This window comes from Catharus ustulatus, chromosome 11, assembly GCF_009819885.2.
Source record: "Catharus ustulatus isolate bCatUst1 chromosome 11, bCatUst1.pri.v2, whole genome shotgun sequence".
Taxonomy (NCBI): domain Eukaryota; kingdom Metazoa; phylum Chordata; class Aves; order Passeriformes; family Turdidae; genus Catharus; species Catharus ustulatus.
In genome coordinates, this window is record NC_046231.1 from 15,318,903 (window position 1) to 15,339,711 (window position 20,809).

The 20,809-nt window shown below is 48.9% G+C and overlaps 2 protein-coding genes across 2 annotated transcripts; one reads left to right on the forward strand and one right to left on the reverse strand.

Annotated features, from left to right (window-relative positions):
- Positions 1–286: 286 nt before the first annotated feature.
- LOC117001551 (zona pellucida sperm-binding protein 1-like) lies at positions 287–7,545 on the reverse strand. The gene is made up of 11 exons (XM_033069974.1): positions 7,541–7,545; positions 6,910–7,282; positions 6,180–6,809; positions 3,979–4,045; positions 3,298–3,465; positions 2,507–2,712; positions 1,826–1,986; positions 1,378–1,623; positions 1,053–1,212; positions 621–765; positions 287–387 (listed from the first exon to the last, which is right to left on the reverse strand). Exons 1-11 carry the CDS (start codon positions 7,543–7,545, stop codon positions 287–289), a joined length of 2,262 nt encoding a protein of 753 aa, XP_032925865.1.
- On the forward strand, positions 6,272–20,005 carry DRC7 (dynein regulatory complex subunit 7). The gene is made up of 16 exons (XM_033070007.2): positions 6,272–6,342; positions 7,619–7,792; positions 8,181–8,355; positions 9,187–9,312; positions 10,416–10,610; positions 10,936–11,079; positions 11,389–11,607; positions 12,305–12,415; positions 13,180–13,255; positions 13,741–13,869; positions 14,676–14,804; positions 15,243–15,469; positions 16,331–16,546; positions 17,654–17,764; positions 18,819–18,920; positions 19,620–20,005. The coding sequence occupies exons 2-16, from the start codon at positions 7,674–7,676 to the stop codon at positions 19,725–19,727; spliced, it is 2,187 nt and encodes a 728-aa protein (XP_032925898.1). The 5' UTR covers positions 6,272–6,342; positions 7,619–7,673; the 3' UTR covers positions 19,728–20,005.
- Positions 20,006–20,809: the final 804 nt, after the last annotated feature.

Genomic DNA, 20,809 nt, shown 5'->3' on the forward strand with positions numbered 1-20,809 from the left:
AGGTATCCAGAATGGGGTACTTGCATCTCCCCACAATCCAGGTGGCTGTGGGGAAGAGGGAAGCAGGAGGGAGGACTCTCCCATTCCTGGGTGCATACTCTGGGTTTAGCTATGGGCTCAGAGGGGAGAAGGTCCAAGAGATGCTCGAGGGAACAGGAACACTGTGATGCATCTCATCCTTCAAGCACTGTTTGCATCCAACCATTACCCCCTTCCCCAAAACACCCATAGAGACACAGCAAGAGCCTCTCTGCTCCTGTCATGTTTATTGGCACACAGCTGTTTCCTAAAGCATTCTCCTCCCCACGCTGACGGCCGCGGCAGCCACAGTGAGCACAGCGAGCACACACAGTGGGATGAGAGCCCTGGAGAGCCAGGGGCTGGGTCCTGCCAAAGAGGAGAGACATTGATTGTGTATCTGGGTCCCCTGAGCCAGCTCTGAGCCCTGGTGAGGCATCTCCTGACTGGGGATAGATTCAGGGAGGTCATCCCCTGTGATGGGCAGGAGCCACAGGAGCTGGGGGTACTTTGGGATCCTGAGGGTGGGCTTGCCCTCAGCCCTGCTCCTGGGCTGCTGCTTGGATCTCCTGGACTGACCTTGATGCTCAGGACATACATACCTGCTGGGTCCTGCTGGTCAGTGCTGGAGTGCTGGGTCTCTGCTCCCGAGGAAGGAGCAGCCAGCAGGAGGATGGGCCCGTAGGACACAATCCTGTTGTAGTCATCTGCCAGTGCCCGCCTGCTCCTCCCGTGCCCGGGGCATTGCTGGCAACAAAGCCAAAGGAAGGGTGATGGGAGGGCAGGGAAGAAGCACCCTGCACCTGGGCCATCCTGTAGATCTCCCTTCCTTTCCCAGGGAAGAAGGAAAGGAGGTCTCTGGTGGGTTCAGCCCCTTGTATCTTTGGGTTAGAGCACTGGGCTGAGCTCCTGATTCGAGAGGTGTTTATTTTGTGAGACCCCAAAACCAGAGCAGAGCCCCTTCCCCAGGCAGAGCTGTGAAGGGAGGTCTCACCCCCACCCAGGGCACAGCACAGACCAGCAAGGGAGCTCACCTTGGCACAGGGCTCTGGGCTGTCAGGAAGGCACAGCTGGACACGGCAGTGCAGGAACACCTCGGAGTAGCCAACAAACTGAAACATCTGGAAGCTGAACTCAGCAGTAGTGCTCTCTCCAATGGCATTCAGATAGGTCACTGTCTCATCGTGGGGACACCTGGGGCATGAGGGCTGGATCAGTGGGTGGCAAGCGAGGTGGAGCATCCCAGCCTGGGACACCACATCCCACAGGGACTGGGTGCACCCACAGGCTGAACTGAGCAGGACTATTTCTGTGTCAGTCCTGCAAGGACACTGCATGTGCTGGGGACACTGCACTCACCCCTGCTCAATGAGCTTGTGCTGCACGTCCTGGTGTGGATCCACACTCGGTGTGGCCCAGCAGTCCAAAACACTCAGCAGGAAGTACTTGAGCTGGTGCTGCCCCTCTATCTTCAGCAGGACATAGAGTGTGTCCGTGAGGGGGACAGCCACACTGGGCAGGTGATAAGGCTCCAGGAAGGAGGGGGACTTGTACAGTCTCATGCTGACATTGAAGTGTCCTTCTCTGACCACAAACTGTACCAGCCTGAGAGGAGAGGAGAGGATGAGAGCTCACAAACTGAACAAGGAGGTGGAAAGGACACAGCACAGGTGAAACCAGCAGTGTCTGGCATTGCTCTCAGAGCTCTCTAGGGCTCCCCAGGGCCTTTGCAAATTGTCTCACTGAATCTACTTTTCTCCAAGCTCAAAGACACCATGTCAGCAGCAAGGTGAAACGGGACACTCACTTGTCAACAGCAGTGAGAGAGAAGGGCAGTCTCACAACCTGCTCGTAGGCGTAGATGCAGGAGAAGTGCACCTCCAGCTGAAAACTGCGGGAGATCATGGCCCTGCCAGCCTCCTGCTCCGACTCCATGATGTTGGAGTATGAGACATGGGAGCTGTTTTGCTGGAACAACACAGAAATCAAGTCAGAGCATGAGTAAAGCTGTACACAGAGCTGCGAGTTCAGAAGGTGCAACTCAGCTATAGCTGCTCCAGGCCTGGATATCTGCTGGGTTTTCAGCTTGTGTCTGGGGGCTGCTGGGTCAGTGTAGTGAACACAGGAGAGTACAGGGCTCTTCTGTGCAATGCAGAGTTGGAGCATCATTTCATCTGCACCCTTCCTGCTCCATGGAATAAGGGACCAAGGGGACAGGGCTGCAGAGTTCAGAGGATGTCCACAGAAAGCTGAGGGCTGTTACCAGCCCACAATGAGACTTCCAAGCTCTCCTAAATAAGACAAAATTTGCTGCCAGCAGGAATTTGGTGGAGGCAGAAAAACTTTCTGACATCCTCAGGGAAGACTTTCAAGGGGAATGAGAATTTTTAGCACCTAGATATAAAAGCAAAAGCCTTTGGGGTTGCCCTTTGCTGTCCCACTTCACCATGTCTGTTCCTCTCCTGGGTTTGGAGCTATGGATCCTCACCTGGATTACTGATCCACAGGCAGTGTGGTTTTCACCTGTGAGAGTGGCTGCAAAAAACAGCTCACCCTCTTCTTCCTTCTCTGAGACCTTGCATGCCTTATTCTTCAAGTGGACAAGCTCCAGCGGGATTTTCAAGAACTCAAACACCTCCTTCCTCACCATCATCTTCATGTGCTCTTCCTCACAGGCCAGCTTCATCACCACATCTGGGGGAAAAAGCCATCTGCAATGGCAATAAGGGGGGGCCTGAAGGAGCCCCAGGCCAGCTGCAGGGTGGCACAGTCCCACTGAGCTCAGCAGCCTCTCATCCCAGCCTTGGTGCAGGCTGCTCTAGGGCTCTTCAGACACACTGGCTAACACAGTCTGGTCCCTTTTGAGGCTGTTCACAGAGCCCCCACAGTCTGTCTAAGGCATCAGAGGGACAGGGACCCTCTCCTTCAGAGGAAGAAGACACAGTTTACAGGCAGTGTCTGGAAGGGGCTTCACTGTATCTGTGCCTGGTGCTTGTTCTAAAATTGTGAGGTAGCTGTGCCCTGCAGCATGCCCTGCTGCACCATGGCACAGCCAAGGAATTAAGGCTTTTGATGAAGAAGAAAATAGCCTGTGGCTAGGTCTTGTACCAGCATGTTGCAGGGATATGGCTTTAGGGGTGCAGAATGCACCTGACCCAGGAGCTGGGATGTGCTCTAGGAGTGGAGAGCAATGGTAACACCAGCTCACTGTGCCCATCACCCTTCCCTCTGGTGCCCAGGGACAGACTGGGGAGGGCTCACCAGCATTCCCAGCCCTACCTTGGCAGAATTCCCCTGTGAAGCCTGGCTTGCAGCTGCAAACTGGTCTGTCCACAGTCACCTGGCACCGCCCCTGGTGCTGGCACGGGTTTGGCAGGCAAGCATCTGGGCTCCTCTTGGCACGGAGGGCAACCCCTGGCCTCAGGCCATGGGTGCTCTCCAGCTCACCTGCAGCAAATGAAAGGCAAAATAGATGAAATGCAGCTAGAATATATCCTTGAGGAGAAATCAGAGAACTCACCCCACTGCAGGAAGCTCTGCACAGCTCTCAAGGGCTGAGATCCTTGCCTAGAGCCAGAGCAGACACATCTGAGGAAGAACCTGCTGCCTCAGCTTGCTGGGAGGCTGAGACCTCCTCAGCCTGGCTGTACCTGGACCAGAGCTATGGGGCCTGTCACTGTCACTGTCACCAAGGAGCACGTGGCACATTGCAGCACCTGTGCTTGTGTCCATGGATTACACTCCCTTCATGGCTGGGGTGGACACCCTGCAGTTTCTGCCTATTTTGCTGGCTACTGGACCCCAGTTCCTGCCTCACTCAGCCCTGTTCTCTTGTTCCTCCTAGGCAGCCTCAGCAGTGCCCTGAATGAGGAATGTGATATGGATCAGGTGAAGGTTTGCCCTTTCCATTCCACACTATCCATCCATGACCCAGCAGGGACAGAGCACAGGGAGACTCACTCTTGTTGCCTTCACAGCCAGCCAGGCAGAGCACAGAGAGCAGCAGCAAACATCTCACAATCCTTTCCTGGAAAAACAAGCAGGCTCTGGATAACTTGGATTTGTTTTCATGCTCACTGGAGAGGTTTGCAGTCATTCAGAAAAGCTGAATCCTCAAGCATGAGTGCAATAATTTCTGTACTGTATTTCCCAGGTTCCATGGCCCAAAGCAATTTCCCTCCCCAAAGGGCCAGATCAGCCTCCCCCCATCAGGTTAACACAAACACTATCCTGAATTCAGGCAGCTATTCCAGAAAGGAGGTGGGAGAAACCAGCCCTGGGACTCACAGGGATGTGCTGACAGTGATAAAGCCAAACTTCAGGGGCAATTTGAGTAAAACTGCACAGCTGAGGCATCAGTCTGGGCTCTCCAAAGAGGAAAGAAGTCACCCTTTTCCCACTATGGAGTTCTTATGGAGAGTTAGGATTTGCAAAAGGATTCTCACTATTCCACTAAGTCAACAAGGAGACAACGGGATAATAAAACAAACCCAAAGCCTTGAACACTACTAAAACTAGTGTCAAAAAGACACAGATTAAGTCAATCTCTCCTGTTGGTACAGATAATGCATTTCTTTAGGGAAATTATTGTCACAGTGCTGGATTAGCCCTGGACACCAGACTCCTTATCAGAGATGTGGATGCAAGTCAGCCGGGTGGCTGGGCAATGCTTTGAGAGCAGGGCAAAGCCAGTGCCAAAAGCCCCCTCACACAGCCCACCCGCACCCCCTTCCACTGACCCTGAGCAGCTGCCAGGGACAAGAAGAGTTAATTCCCCCTCTGCTCCTTGCTCACTGCAGCAATCCTGAGAGACCCCAGCACCTTGTTCTCCTCCTGCTTACCATTGCCAGGCTGCTCTCTGCTCCTCCATCCAGCACTGTCCCTGTTCCTTCCCCTCACACTCCGTGCTGCCCACTGTGTGCCTTATATCTCCTTCGGACAGCTCATCCCTCTCTCCCACACAAACAAACTGCCTTTGGGATTGCACAAGAGCCTTCGGAGGTCAGACAAAATGTATGCACCAGCATGGAACGAGCCATTGTAGATGCTGACCAAATTCACAGTCCTGACAGGGTCCCATCAGGGACTATCAGCAAAACCCTCCGGGATCTGGGGTCTGTGCATGCAGCTGGTGTTGTGGTACCTGCTTTGGATGCAGCAATAACAACGGATACCACAGCAGGAACACGCGAAGGCCAGAGAACTTTGGGTGCTGAGTACACACAGTTTTGGAACCACAACATATATTTGCCTTATCTGTCTTTTTTATTGACTTCCGACATTTAAGAACTGCTGGGAAGTACTGGTGAGAGATGGAGGGTCCTACCCCACTTTGTTTCATAGTGCACCCACAAGGATTGAGTTCTTAACCACAATAAACCAGAAAAAGAAATTTTCATTATCTGATCCTGTTTACAGTCTAATGAATGGATTAAAAATAGAAAGGGAAAAAAAAGGAACGTCAAAAAGAGTAAGAGAATGAAAAAAGGAAACAAAGATGATAAAGGAGAAGAAAATGAGAGGAATGTTGGATTTGTCTTTACAAATAAGCTGTGGGTCTGCTGGTAGATGAGACTAGCACTGAGAGATAGAAGAAACAATGGGATTGATTTCACTGATTGATGAATGGAAAAAATTATATGCTTTTACAAACAAACTGTAGGTTTGCTGATAAATGAAATTGGTTATTGGAAGATGAAAAAACAATGGGAAAAAACTATGAATTCTGTAAGAATTAAAGATTAAAAGGGAAGGTTATACATTAGAGGGGAATCTCAGGTATCAGGCGTTCTGGGAAGTCTGTGCTTCTCAAGTACCTCAGTCAATGAAGAAAGAGAGACAGAATTGCAGACGGGAAAACAGGATAAAAGGAGACGGCGTCCTTCAAAAATTTGAGAGATGCCAGGGGAATGCCCCATGGCTTCTCCCTTTATTTGAATAAAGCAAAAAGGACTCCTCTGTCTCCTTTTTGGACATAAACCTCTGGTGTTTGTGGATTAATTTTCCTGAAAAAAATAAGAAAATAAGAAGAAAAATAAAATTTTAAATAAAATTTAAAAAAAAGAGCAAGGTGACTTGCCATCCCTTGGTGCCATTTTTTGGGTAATTGCCTCTGCAACAAGGGATGACTGGGGCTGGCTTTTATTTTCAAAGAGCCGAACGCGAGAGTTTGGGAGCAGGTTCCGGAGGGCGAGGCTCAGCCGGGCTGCCGGGCAGGGGCTGGCCGCTGTCCCTTCCTTCCCCGCCCGCTGTCCCGCTGTCCCGTTGTCACCGCGGCCCCGGGCACGCTCTGGTGGCGCTGCCGGAGCCGGGGCAGCGCAGGGGGTGAGCGGGGGGTGAGCGGGGGTCCCGAGGAGGGTGTCCCGGTTGGTGCCCGGGGGTGTCCCGGTTGGTGCCCGGGGGTGTCCCGGTTGGTGCCCGGGGTGTCCCGTTTGGTGCCCGGGGGTGTCCCTGTTGGTTCTCGGGGCTGTCCCGGTTGGTTCCCGGGGCTGTCCCGGTTGGTATCCGGGGGTGTCCCAGTTGGTGCCCGGTTGGTTCCCGGGGTTGTCCCGGTTGGTGCCCGGGCTGTCCCGGTTGGTGTCCCGGTTGGTTCCCGGGGTGTCCCGGTTGGTTCCCGGGGCTGTCCCGGTTGGTGCCCGGTTGGTGCCCGGGCTGTCCCGGTTGGTGCCCGGGCTGTCCCGGCTGGTGCCCGGGACTGTCCCGGTTGGTGCCCGGGCTGTCCCGGCTGGTGCCCGGGGCTGTCCCGGTTGGTGCCCGGGGCTGTCCCGGTTGGTGCCCGGCTGGTGCCCGGGCTGTCCCGGTTGGTGCCCCGGGTGTCCCGGTTGGTGCCCGGGTTGTCCCGGTTGTGCCCGGGCTGTCCTGGTTGGTGCCCGGGGCTGTCCCGGTTGGTGCCCGGCTGGTGCCCGGGCTGTCCCGGTTGGTGCCCCGGGTGTCCCGGTTGGTGCCCGGGTTGTCCCGGTTGGTGCCCGGGCTGTCCTGGTTGGTGCCCGGGGCTGTCCCGGTTGGTGCCCGGTTGGTGCCCGGGCTGTCCCGGTTGGTGCCCGGGCTGTCCTGGTTGGTGCCCGGTTGTGCCCGGGCGGTGCCGTTGCCATGGCGAGCGCTGCGGGCCGCGCCGGGCCGGGAGCGGCGGTGAGGGGCGGCCGGGCGGGACAGGGCCGGGAGCGGGGCGGGACAGGGCCGGGAGCGGTGCGGGACAGGGCCGGGAGCGGGGCGGGACAAGGTCTGAGGCTCGCTGTGGCCGCTGTGTGCCCCGCTCGGGGTCAGCCTGACCGCGGGGACGGCGCACAAACACCCCCGTGTATCGCCGGAGCGATACCGACAGGCGCTGCCCTTGGCGGCTGCCAAGGCCCCGGGGCGGGCACGGTGCCCAGCGGAGTGATGGAGGAGGGAGGACACGGAGCACACAGCCTGGGTGTGGGGACGAGCTGTGTCCTACCGAGCCAGGCTCCGCCTGCTGTGCCACGCTTGGGGTGTCCGGGAACGTGGGGCCACTGATTTACCAAACACAGTGCCCTCCCTTTACTTCATGGTTCTGGCTGCCTCAGCCGTGCTCATGTACCAAACCACTGCGGCCACAATGTGTTTCTCTGTTCCTGTGCAGCTGGGTCCCACCGTGACTTCACCCTGGAGTGTGCATTCCTGCAGTGCCAGGCAGAATGGAGGCCCTGGAGGAGAGAGAGGAAGTGGAGGAAGCAGCAGAAGACGCGATCTCTTTGATGATCAGTGATTCCCTTGAGGACCTGGATGAGGAAACCTCTGGCACAAGTGCTGAATCGTAAGTCTCTGCCCATGGCCAGGATGAGCAGAGATTTCCCTTTGGGCCCCACACGGTGATTGCACACGTGTGGGTGCACATGTGGTCCCCTTGCACAGTGTTGGGGGTGAGCGAGTTTCTTGTGCCTGATGAGTTTGTCCAAGAGTGTGTGTGTGCAAGTAAGACAAGGTAACTCATTTGATTGTACATCCATTCACCTGTATAAAGATCCCCTGAGACTCGGGGTATATGTCAGTTTACCATTGTTCCAGAGATGCTTGGCTATGTCAAAACCCTATCCTTGGATATGGCCCCCATTTTTTACCTGCCGTGTTTTGATATCAGGTCATCCTGCCTGTATTGCTCCTGGCTTATTATTTGTGTCTCTCTGCCTCCCCTGCCATGTAAGTGATTTTGACTGGAGCTCCATTGACACATCCCACTTACCATCTTCGTACAAGACAAATTCCCAGCAGGAGAAGGAGCTGCTGCAGCTGGCTGACCATTTCTTCCAGCAGTACACTCACCTGTGCCCTGAGCGCAAGCCGCTCTTCATCCACCCGCTCAACGAGTGTGGTGTGCAGGTATGGGTGTGTGGGGCTGGGCCACAGCACAGGCAGCACTTGCCTTCACAGTGCCAAATGTGTGAAAGAACAGCAGCCCCTCCTGCCCTCCCTCCTGACTATAGGGAATGGGAACCTGCTGGTTGAACCCACAGCCCCTCAATGGGCACACAGAATCCCGGCTGTCCAAATCCATGAGTTATTTAAATGTTGATGTTGCCACATGGGCTGCACTGTGATGCGTAGGAAACAGGAGAGACCACAGAAACATAAAGGAAAGGAAAAGAAACACATGAAATAGATAAGGCTCAGGCTCAGCCACAGATAAGGAGTATGGATCCAGAATTAGGTGTTATTCTGAACTTCTCAGAAGTTACAGGGAAGGAGTAAATGTGGAAATTTGTGTTCTGGCTTTTTCTCTGGGCCCAAGCTGCACAACTGTTGTCCAGTCCTGGACCTGATGTTTCCCTGGGCACTTGGAATTTCTACTTTGTACCAGCTTTCCCTAAAACTTGTTGTATCATTATCATAGAAGGCAAAAAAAAACCCCAAATGCTGGAGGATGTAAAAGCCAAAAAAGATGGTAGCTAAGTAGCTACCTGCAGGATAAAAAAACCAAAAAAAGGCAGTAGCTATCTGACTTGAAAATGAAGAGAACTGGCACATCTTGCAGCTGGACAGATGCTATTTATATAGGAGAGAAGGAATGATGGTGCTATTGATGCTATTTATATGCTGTAGAAAGATCCAGAATTTGCTCTGCAACATCCAGGGGTGGTCTGAGGATGGCTTTGAACAGAAGACTCTGCCAAGGGCCTGTTGGCTAGCCAAACTCCTCTTGTTGCCCTACAGAAGTTTGTGAGCACAACACTGAGGCCAACCCTGCTGCCTTTCCCGGACATGTACTACTGGTCAGGCTGTGCCAGCTTTGTCTGTGATTATCTCATCATGGAGCCCCTCAAGAGCCCAATCGCACCGGTAAGAAACAGAATCACAGAGGTGACAGAAGGGCCTTTCAGCAGGACACAGTGGGGAAGTCCCAGTGGTTGGGGTTATAAAGGTCTTGGACACTTCCACCATCCCCTCACTGTTTAGGCACCCCCCTGATTTTCCCAGACCCTGTGCATTCTGTTGGACCCACCGTGCATGTTCAGGGTGGTACCTTTTAAGTAATTAACCTCCATTTCTTCAAGACCAGACCCTGCTTTCAGCCAGCCCAGATGAACAGCTGGAGCACTGTGGGAGGCAATGGCTGACAAGCTTCCACTCTGAAAACCAAAACACCTTGGAACAGAGGAGCACCTAAACCCTAGGGGATGATACAGGCCTCAAGTGACCTGTTCTTAGGGACTTTCAGACATTTCTATTCCCATACCTGGGGATATTTTGGGATGGCTGAAAGGAGATTTCTAGGTTAGCAAAAAGGGATGATACCAGAGCTGGGTCAAGTTCTTGATGAGAAGATGCTAGCAAGGATTACAGGGTGACCTAAACAATCTACACCAGCCACAGGCTGTCTCAAGAGTCCCAGGGTCTCAAGAGGAGCTCTGGCACTTTGTGACCACACAGAATGTATCTCCATTTAGCAGATGGAGACTGCCTTGATCACCTTGGGTTATGTCTGAGAACTGAGTGGAGTAGAATCTCTCTGTATGCAGTATGTTTGTACTGATACTTTTTATGGCTCACCAGTGAGGGCCAGAAGGAAATGTTTCCTCCTGTGAACTATAATTTAGCTTATGGGTGTTTGCCTGGAAGTACTGTAGGCAGAACAGTAGGAGATAGAGGGAAATTCCATTCCAGGATTGTGATTAGCGCTAGGTTTTCAGCAGTTTGATGAGTTTGTCATGTTCTTCCCTTCCTGTGGTTAAATTTGTCACCAGGTTTGGGGTCAGAGTTTCCCCAGATCACTTTGGAGGGGAGTTTTGGAGTCTGTGGCTTTTAAAGAATGTTATATACCAGATTCCCTAAGGGTGCAGAGCCCAGGGATGTGGGCAGTGCTTCTCTCCCCTGCTCTCTGCCTGGTGCCTGTTTCAGCTCCACAAGACAAGCACTGTGAACATGCATCTCTCTCTTTCAAGCCCAGTTCACTCTATTCCCCAACCACAATCCTGAAATACCAGCGAGGGAACTGCTTTGACTTTGCTGTGCTGCTGTGCTCCCTGCTGATTGGGGCTGGCTATGATGCCTACTGTGTGCATGGATATGCCACCCTCGAGATGTGCTCCCTGGACCAGACTCAGGAGCTGTGCCCACTGCTCAGGAAGCCCCCAGAGGTAAGACCTGCAGTGAGTGGGCAGGCAGGAGCCCAGCACACATGCTCAGCCTGTTCATCCCCACTAAGCTCCAGAGCTGAGCTAGGGGGAACAGCTTCAGGTCCATACTGGGTTTCAGTCCATACCAGGGACCTCACCAAAGGAATCTTTTGTGAGATTTTCTACAGCTCCTTACAAGGCTTTTTTAGTTTCACTGAATTTCTGCTCACCAGGTGCAATATTGCAAACTGCCAAGTGTTGGGAACTGGGAGCTACCTGTAATCCATACATTTACTTCCTTCTCTTGATCTCTGCTGGGTTTCACAGTAATACCCTGCTTTTGCAGGTACCAGAAGAGGAGGATCCCAACAAGTATAGAATTAGGTACCCTTTAGAGCCACAGAGCAAGTTTGAGCTTCAGCAGAAGGCCAAGAAGGAGGAAGAAACTGAATCTGCACATGAGGAGGAAAGAGAAGAAGAGGTGGTCACGGTGAGTTAACAAGATCCAGCTTCCTGTGAGCTCCAGGAAGAAGAGCTGAGACACAGGTAATGGTTGGCCAAAGAGAGGAGCTCACACCCTCCTCTGTGGGGTATGACATGACCTTGATCATGGCCATGTGCACTTGGCCTCCAGGAGCACAGTGGAACATGTGCTGGGTCTGTATTACCTCACTCTTAAAGAGCATTAAGAGTCTGGAGTTCTTTAGAAGCGGGCAGAGGAAAGGATAAGATTGCCCTTAGGTTGGATTAAAGTGTCGGTAAAATGACAATAATTACTGCTCTGTCCTCTGTGCTACAGGAGGTGGGAATGCCCAAGCGAGACCCTCTGCATGGCTTACGGGTGCACGCGTGGGTTCTGCTTCTGCCTGGGAAGAGGAAGGTTCCCGAGACCTTCTTCATCAACCCGTTCACAGGAAATGACCACAGCACCACAGATGAGTGCTTCCTTGGGATTGAGAGCATCTGGAACCACAAGAACTACTGGGTGAACATGCAGGACTGCCGGAAAGGCTGCAAGGTGGGGAGCCCTTAGCACCCTGGGCACGTGAGGGACAGCTGGGCTAACCTGAGCCCTGGGGAAATCCAACACCAGTAGTGGTCCAGTTTCCACTTAACCATTCCTTGTGTTGGTTTTGGACAAGTGCTATGATTACATAGACTATGGAACTACTCCAGGGCTATACAAATACAGATCACATCTATTAAATCCCTACAGTGCCAGAGTTTCAGCTTTTAAGGCTGGCTAAGCACTCCTCTCAAAAAACAGCTTTTGAGGCAGGGGATGTTTTGGGTCTGTCAGGCATAGCTCAAGGCAGGTAAGATCTTGATTAGGCTCCTTCCACACCTCAGCTATTCCCCAGCAGACACAAAGTCTGGGAGGTGAGGGTCTGAGTCAGATCAGCTTGCCCTTGGGCCCATACTTGCCCGAGGAAGGAGGCAGAAGCATTTCCACCCACTTCCTCTCATCTGAGGAAGAGGCACCATGAGGAAGGGGCTCTGCAACCTCTAGGCACATGGACAGTCTATGGGGTCCTACCAGCCAGCCAGGGGTTTGAGGAGCTCACCTCACTGAGGTCCAGATCTCTAGAGTTCTTAAAGTGTCTGACACCCAGGCAGGTCCAGAGCACCACAGACATATTGATGCAGTGGTCAAGTTTAGTGTCAGGCCCTTGACAATGCCCTGTAGCTAAAACAGTTTTTCCTGTATGCCCTAGGATCTCAGCTTTGACTTGAATGATCCTATCTGCTGGGAAGTTATGTTTTCAGAGAGCAATGAGCCCTCTCAGTTATCCACAGAGTCACCCAAGAAAGACAAGAATGACACGGTGAGTGACCCAAGTGATCCTTTTGAGCCATGAGGACCCTGTATGGAACCAGTGTGTCCATAGGCCTGTGAATATCTGCCTGCCTGCTACCCTCTCCAGGTCAGATCCCTTCTACTCTGGTCAGCTTTAGATTCCTTCTCAATCTGGAAGAGTACTGGTGTTTTCTGAAGCAAAACCCCAAGTGGTACTTCAGGTGTCATAAGTGGCTTGGGATCTCTGTAAGCCTCCAGTGCATTGGCCTTGAAATAATAAAAAATAAAATGCAGAATGAGATTTTTGTAGACATTGTTTCTGTGCTGGTCACCTTCCCTTCCTGGCTGCAAGGTGGACCTGCCAACCAAATGCAGAAATAATGCATATCCTCTAATAGACAAAAAATGCTGTGTACTAGAAGTAAAAAATGTCCTGTTGGGAGAAGACAGCATGATATAACAAGAATTGTACCTGCCCAGCAGGACAGAAGAATGCAAATAATAATTTCTTCCTGCTATCTGCTCTTCTCAGCCTGTGCCCATAACTGGGGAGCAAAGAGTCCTCCAGGGTCTACATAAAATATTCTGGTCATTCTGGTGATTACCACATTCACTCCCTGCCAGCATGAACAGTAGCCAGGAGAGGATAATTGCATCAGGCTCAAGTAGGGATGTGCTGTCATAAATGCTCACATGAGCTGAGCTCTGATCACTGAGGTTCACCAGGACCAAAATGCCTTCTGGCACAGTAAGAGATGCTGCCAAAACCACAAATCTCTGCTTCTGTTTCAGCAGGAAGAGGGGGAAACCGACAGGAGCTTTGAGATGCCACTGTCATGGGTAACTCAAATTAGGGTCTCTTTAAGAGGTAGGTATTCTTCTTTTGCCTTTTGCTTGCCCCTAGCTGACCTTTCAGTGGATTTGAGATATTTGTCTGTATCACTGGGCTCTTCCTTCAGGGTGATCAAACAGTAACAGTGAAGCACAAGAGATGAAGGCCACAACAGCTATTGGTTCAAGTGGCTGCCCTCAGTGCTGTCTCATCCCCCACAGACACACAAAGTGTTTTCCTGCCAGCTGGGAATTTTGCCTGGGATGGTCTTTCTGTTACTTCTATGCACAAGGAACTGTCCCTGCATTATCAAATACATGTTTGGGGAGAGAAAAAAGTTATGATACTGTTATAGCATTAAAGGACAACAGGCAGGGTCTGAACAGCTTTATTGCCAGCAGAACATAATAAACAAATGCATGATGTATCTTAGATCATGTTTTTTTCCCTCTTAAATTCTTTTTTTTTTGGGCTGAGTACAGAGGAGTCAATTTGTCTGACATGTCTCTTTCCCACTGCAGAATATGAGAATCCCTTTTCCCGGGGGAAGAAGGTGATCCTGTATGATAAAGCAAAACTGGAGAAGTGGGCAGCGTACGCGAATGGAGACGGGCTGGTGGAACGCCTCACTGTCTATGCAGACCCAGACCGTAAGAGGGATGAATGAACACACACACACACTGAGCAAACAGCCTGGGGCACGCTGATGGAAAGGGGAAGTGGTCCCCTTTCTGCCAGAGTCTCCCTTGTGCTTTCTTATTTTCCTTTCACCTTTGTGGGGGAATTATTTGCTATATCCTCAAACTCTTCATCATGCTTAGTCTGGTAAGTTCCTGAACTTTCCAGCATTGCTAGGGGTTTGAATCTGTTTTATACACCAGTGAAACTGTTCAGTGTCACTGCTTGGATTTTCAGTCTTCAGAGAAATGGAAGGCTGGTTCTATTTGATCCGATAGTGTCACTATCCTCATTTCCTCATTGGTTTCAAAAGGGGCCAAAGAAAGGGGCAGCTACAGCCTGAGGATATCTCTGTACTTGAAAACATTTTTTAACAGGTGGTCCAAGAAACCATGCAGATTCCTAACTGGACATACAGTGTCCTACCCTCAGCCTTCTTGGATAATGCGATGCTTTAATCTTCTGACACCATCATTTGGGATGGAATTGCTCTTGCCTGTCCATAGCCCTTTGCTGTGCCATATTCTGTTCCTGAGCTCATTACTCTAGTTCTGGCTGATGGAGAGGAATAGACCCTCTTAGGGTATAATTCATCTACTCAAATGTAGATTTAGGATTCACGTGCAAAATTCCCCTGTGCACAGGGGCAGTTCCAGTATATATCCACTGAGGTTGTACCAAGAGCACAGGGTGCTGGCACAAACAGTGAGAGCTCCTCAGAAGTTTGCCACCTCCAACAGGGTGACCTAAGGTTGCAAAATGACTTGTCTCATGCCAGGTACTGAAGAACTGGAGGTGAAGGAATTGTTCAAACACCGTGAAGACCTGTTGTATATGAGAGAAGTGGATAAACAAACACAGCTGATCACAGACCATTTCATGCCAGGACATCCCCTCCGTCTTAAAGGTATTCCAGTTTATCTGGGCAGCCACTGCAGCTGATTTCACATGACTCCCTTCTAGCAGTGGCAAGAGCCCAAAGCTGAAAGGGAGGGGAGACAGGATACTTGTGAGATAAATTGCCTAGATAAATGCAATAGTCTCCAGTGAAGAGTGGAGAATTGTGTTGGTGGTTCACAGTCCTGGGCAGTGCTCCCCCAGCTAGGTAGTTTTCTGTGTATTAGAAAAATTCACAGTTATCAGGTATATCAGGGTGATACATTTCTACTTTTATCAAAAATTTTATCTTTGAGATTTTGTTTGTTCTCTCAGTGTTGTACAGCTGGGGATAAGTCCTGCATCAGATCTGTTGCTAAAGCTGAAGAAAATGAGGCCTCCCCTGGACATGCTTGTGTTCAGTGTGTTACAGTTGCCAACTCTGAAAACGTGTGCGATTTGTCCTTAGTTCACTCCTACACGTCACTGGAACCTGAGACTGGGCACACGGTGGAGTTTTACCACATGGGACGAGGTGATGGCCTCTGGAAACGTTTTGAAAATGCTACTGAGATGACAGAGCACTTCGTGGGGCGGGAGGACTTCCTGCACACGCGGCACATAGAGTTTGGCGAAAGGGACAAGGAAATGGAGAATGCTGGCATCACAGCTGACGCTAACCCCCGGCCTATAGTGGTATGGAACAGAAAAATATGTGTCACTGTGACATTTAAACTATGCAAAACATACTGCCTGGGGCTTCAGTTCATTTTCAGTGGGCATGGCTGAGACAAAGCTCCAGATGAGACATCCAAGCGTTGTTCAGCTGCTGTGTCTCACAGTTGCTTGCCTGACAGAGAGCTGCAGTGTGACCAGTTGTCAGGAACTGCATTGAGCAGCTAGAATTAAACTAGGAAATTAAGGCTTGGAAATTCTGTGTCAGAGGAAAGAAAAAAAAAAAGGTGACTATGATTTTTGAACAAAATTTTATCAAGATTCAAAACTAGGAAAATGATTTTGTGTGCTGAGTCCAAACTAGTATCATTTTAGGTTCCTGATGAATTTTGTCCCATCACTCTGATTTGTTACAGGCAGGTAATCTACCTTTTCCTCTTGTCAGGTTTGGTTTGCTGAACAGGAGGAGAAGGAAATCTGACATCTGGCAATATGTGTGGGTCAGACACTTCACCTGCCAAGACAGAGCCATGCAGTGCCCTGTCTTTGGACCAGCACCAAACATGTACCTTTTCCTCCTCTGTGTTGGGAAATGTGGGAACCTTTACTTTTCTCCAAAATACCTTGCTTCCTGCTGTTCACTCAGGCAGGGATGCATCCCAAGCTAACTTGGAGCTTGGAAAGCATACTCTGCTCCACAAATAGGAAAGTTCTGTATTGCTTTAAGCAGCTTTGTGGGTGGGTTTTTTAAGGCACAGGCAAGAAGAGTAGGACTATTGGCCAAAAAATGTAAGTAGAAAAGCACAATTTTTACCTTTACCTAAATTTGCCAGTTTTGTGTTGTCTAAGTTGCTTCTGTATCTTTTTCTCAATCTCCATTAGCAAATCAAGGAGTATTTCCACAGAAATCCAGAAAAGCCTGCTGATGAAGATGTAGAGGAACGTGTCTTTATGGTCATAGATGATATCATCCAGCTGACATACCACCTCGAGGTTCATGACACCATTGCCTCAAAGGTGGTTTTCTGCAGAGTAATAGGGAGGGAGAAGAGAGAAGATGAAATTGTCCTGAGCAGAGAGAACACTGTCAAATATGAGGTATGAAGACCACAAGACACAAAGGTGGAATGTCAGTGAAAAAACTACAAGCATGAGATATTCCATGCTGCCCCTCTCCTCCACCTGCACACCTCCAGGCTGACACCACCAACAGCCCAGGAGATGCACTGCCATGCTGGGAGTCACTGGGAGAGCAGGACATAATGTGACATGACAGGCTTGTTCTAGCCATGCCTGAGGTCATCTTCTCAGATCTGGTCATCCTCATCCCCTGGGATCCTGCAAAATGCAGGTTCAGCAGCTGTTGGGCTCAGTTGTGCAGATTGATGGCAGAGAAGCTGAAATTTCCTCTGTTGTTCCCTTAGAAGAGTGAGAACAGAGCAAAGGCAGACCCTTGTGTTCTGGCTCTGTTTCTGCCATGAACTTCTTGGGTCCTGTAATTCCTTAAATCTCCCAGTGTTTACCTTGAAGATGCAGAGCAAGATGCTGAGGCAGATAGATAGATAGATAGATAGATAGATAGATAGATAGATAGATAGATAGATAGATAGATAGATAGATAGATAGATAGATAGACAGTAGATAGTAGATAGATAGCCTTAAATAAGATGTTCCAAGAGAAGTGGAGTGCTGCCATTAAGCCAAATGACCTCATCTGTGGTGAGGGGTCACCCCGCTAACAGCATCAGTGTGAGTCTGTAACTAGAGGCAGAAGCCTGCCAGTAAATTCTGCAGTGATGCTGCATAATTACACTTAAAAAAACCAAACAGAGATTACAAATAGGGATTTTTTTAATGTTTTTTTTTTTTTTTTTTAATTTCTGTTTCCCACTGGGGAGAGTACACAGAACACCACTGCTGGAATTCCATTTTTTCATCTCTATTTCTATACATTCCTATTTTATCTCCTTTCATTCCAACTATAAAACAGCAGCATCAGCAAAGTGCAAGAGATGCCATCTGGCTCACATTACTGATGGATTCCAAATCAAAATGAAGTCTGATAAACCCATGCTGACCATGGTTTTGATGTTCCAGTGACAGAAATTAGTGTTGCTTTCTTGGCTGTAGCAGGATTGTGCCAGTTTGTGCCTGATCCCATGCACCCAGAGTGCTGCTGTTTTTCACTTACTTCTCTGCTTCCAGCCGTGGTCCCCAGAGAAACACAAGAACATGCTCTATCTGTACAACTTGCTGTGGGTGCTGAGAGCAGAACAGAAGGACCTGAAGCACCATGTCCGGGATGCTGAAGCAGAGGTAACAGGGAGGTGTCCACAGAGATGATCAGGTGGAGAAATAGTTTCAGCTGACTGGCTGCCAAAGCCTCCTCAGCATAAACTGTGATAAAAGTAAGACAAAGCTGCTCTCCATGCTGAATCATTATGTTTGCTGCTCAGGATTGTTCAGTGAAGATATAGCTGTAATATATTTATGGAGAGTCACATACTTTCCTACTCCTGCTCTTTTCTTCCTTCCCTATGAGGAAACATTTCAGAGAGCAAATGACAATATATGAATTGGGGCATTTGGAAGCCTACGTGCCATTCACCCAGGAATGAGGCCCAAAATAAAGAATATTGTATGTAATGCTATATCTAGGTGCTAGGCATTGTCAAGATACCCTATCCAAAATACTGAAGTGACTTGTTGCATGAGAAGCTGTAGGTAAATACTTCATAAAACACTTTGTTTTATTGCTAATCCCACTGACTGGTGTAATAGATCCATGTTCTTGCAATTACTTCAGATGGAGGCATAGATACTGACTTTCTTTTAATGTTTTTTTAAGGAAGAGAAATCCCTGAAGGAGCTGCAGAGGGAACACTCAATTATGTTAGCCCAGAATATCAGTAATAATTAAGAACAACTTTGCAAAAAATCACATTTTTTCCACAGAAATTTGAAGGTAGTTCATTGTGACTCATGAACTACCTTACCAAATTTCTCAGTCTTGATGTATCAACAGAGAAAATATTCCCATTGCTTGTGCTGCATATCCTATGTAAGACAAAGAATAAGCCAAAGCTATCAGTGCAATTTCCATAGTGCCAAAACTGTGACTCCAGAAAAACTTTCCTGTCAGTTAATATCAGTAATTGCATTCAAGAATTTTATACACAGTAGCAATCTAAAATTAAGACTACTATCTGCTTGATCTATCAGCAGGACATGGACATATTTGCACAGATCTATGTTTAACATTATTCTACAACTCTTGTATGCAGCATCTGCTCTGTTAGCAGGTCAAGCATGTAAAGGTGCAGTCATTTTGTGGGAAAGCTGAGGGGTCTTTCTTCTGATTTCTTTTAAGATGTTAAATATTTTGACGGTCCGTGAGGATGAAGAAGCCAATATTAAATTGTCAGTTTCAATATACAGCACTGAAAAGAGAGGACAACAGCAAGGAGCCACGGTAGGTAAACTTCATTAATGTCAGCATTCAATACATGTACTCAAAGAAATCCAAAGTCAGCTTTTTCTCTATCAGGAGTTATCTCTGAAGAGCTTTTAATATCATTAAAATATATTGGGACAAATCACAGTATGGTGTAAGTCAGCACAGTTTCAACTGCCTTCCCAGGGAAATAGAACATGGTCATGCTATGGTCACTTTCTGACTTTCTGGAAAAACTTGCACCACCGAGAATGATTACTGTGTTATTTTGTTTAGTTAATAAAGAAAACAATTAAGAATGATTAGTTGATAATAGGGATTATGGGGGGAGTATTTTAAGAGTCATAAATATGTGTGTATATATATGTGTGTGTTTTTATTTGTAACTAGCATGTGAGATCAAAGAACAAAATAGCCCCAGGGTCAAATTTAAACCTTATCTCAATCAGAAATTACTTGGTTCTCCAAGGCTTCTTGACTCTAGTGAGGCAAAACATTTGGATTTGCTGCCTCTTCCTTCTCCACGTTTTGATTCTCCTTGTTTCCTTCTTCTTAGAAGACCTCATCTCAAACTTTTTGTCCCCCGTCAAAAATAAATCAGCTCCAGTTTGTGTTTTCCTTCATCTCAGCTCTGTGAATTGAGTTGTGCTTTTGTGTGCCTTTGCTCTTCACTTTCCTCTCTATTTCCCTGACTTGTGGTTGCTTGTTCCCTGACAGGTGCTGGAAGAGGAGCAGAAGAGCCCCCAGAGTTCCTTGGAGAGTCAGCACATCAGAGGGGAGGCTGAATCCCTCGCCCATCACACTGCAGCCAACTCCCCCATGTAGAGACTGCAGGGACTGGGAATGACTGCCCGAGCAGGGGGGGTTCACAGGTCAGCCCCCAGGAAGCTGGCACTGAAGCTACTCTGTGAAATACTTCAGTCCATGTCCCAGTTTCCCTCTGATATTCCCCTTCTTGTTCTAGGGAAAAGCAGTTAGCACGATAGAAAAAACATTCTCCAAAAGAGATGCTGCTCAGGAATCCTCACCCAGCTGGGCACCTCAGGCGTGATTTCTTCATTCCTTTTCTGGAGCTGCCTGCAGTAAATCTTTCACTATCATCAGATTTGTGGAGATTTTAATTAATTTGCACCATTCTGCACCTTTTCCTTTTCCCAATTTTGTTCTAAGGCAAATCTGCAGTTACATCAATTGTCTCCTCATGAAACTCCATCATGTTTGAGACTCGAGTCTGAAGGGGACCTTAACCCTAAGGTCTGCTTCAGAAGGGGAGACAAACCATGCACAGTCTTTCAGGGCTTTTCTTTTCCACATCTGCTCCAGAGCTGCTGGCAGCAGGAGTGGGATTATTTGGAAATACTCATTATTTTCCAACATATTATTTTAACTAATTCATAATTCAGTTTTGCATAAGCAAAGGTTTTGAACTGGTGAGTTCACAAATGTAACATTTCTTTGACCTCATCTAGAGCTCTGTAATGACAAAACAAACATTGTGGTTATGAACTCATCGGTGTTAATTCAATACCAGAGAAGACACCAGAATAAATTAATTCAAAAATCCTTTTACAGGCATTAGGGACACAGCAGCTGCCAAACCATCAGCAAATGCATTACAGAATCAGAACATTGCAGGGTTGAAATGGTCCTTAAAGATCATTTAGCCGCAATTCCCCTGGCCAGGGGATTTCTCTGAAGTCCTCCAAGGCCACCTGTCCTCATTTCCACTTCTTGAAAGCTTTTTTCCTAGATGAGGAAAAAAAAAAATCTTATTTTCTACAGTAGTCTTCTTTTTTTTTTTTTTCTCTGCTGCTCGGCAGCTCCTTATCCATCCACGAAGGTTTCCTGCCATTCCTGCCCGATTTCCCTCGGCATGCATCGCTCCTGGTCTTGAAGGATATGATCCT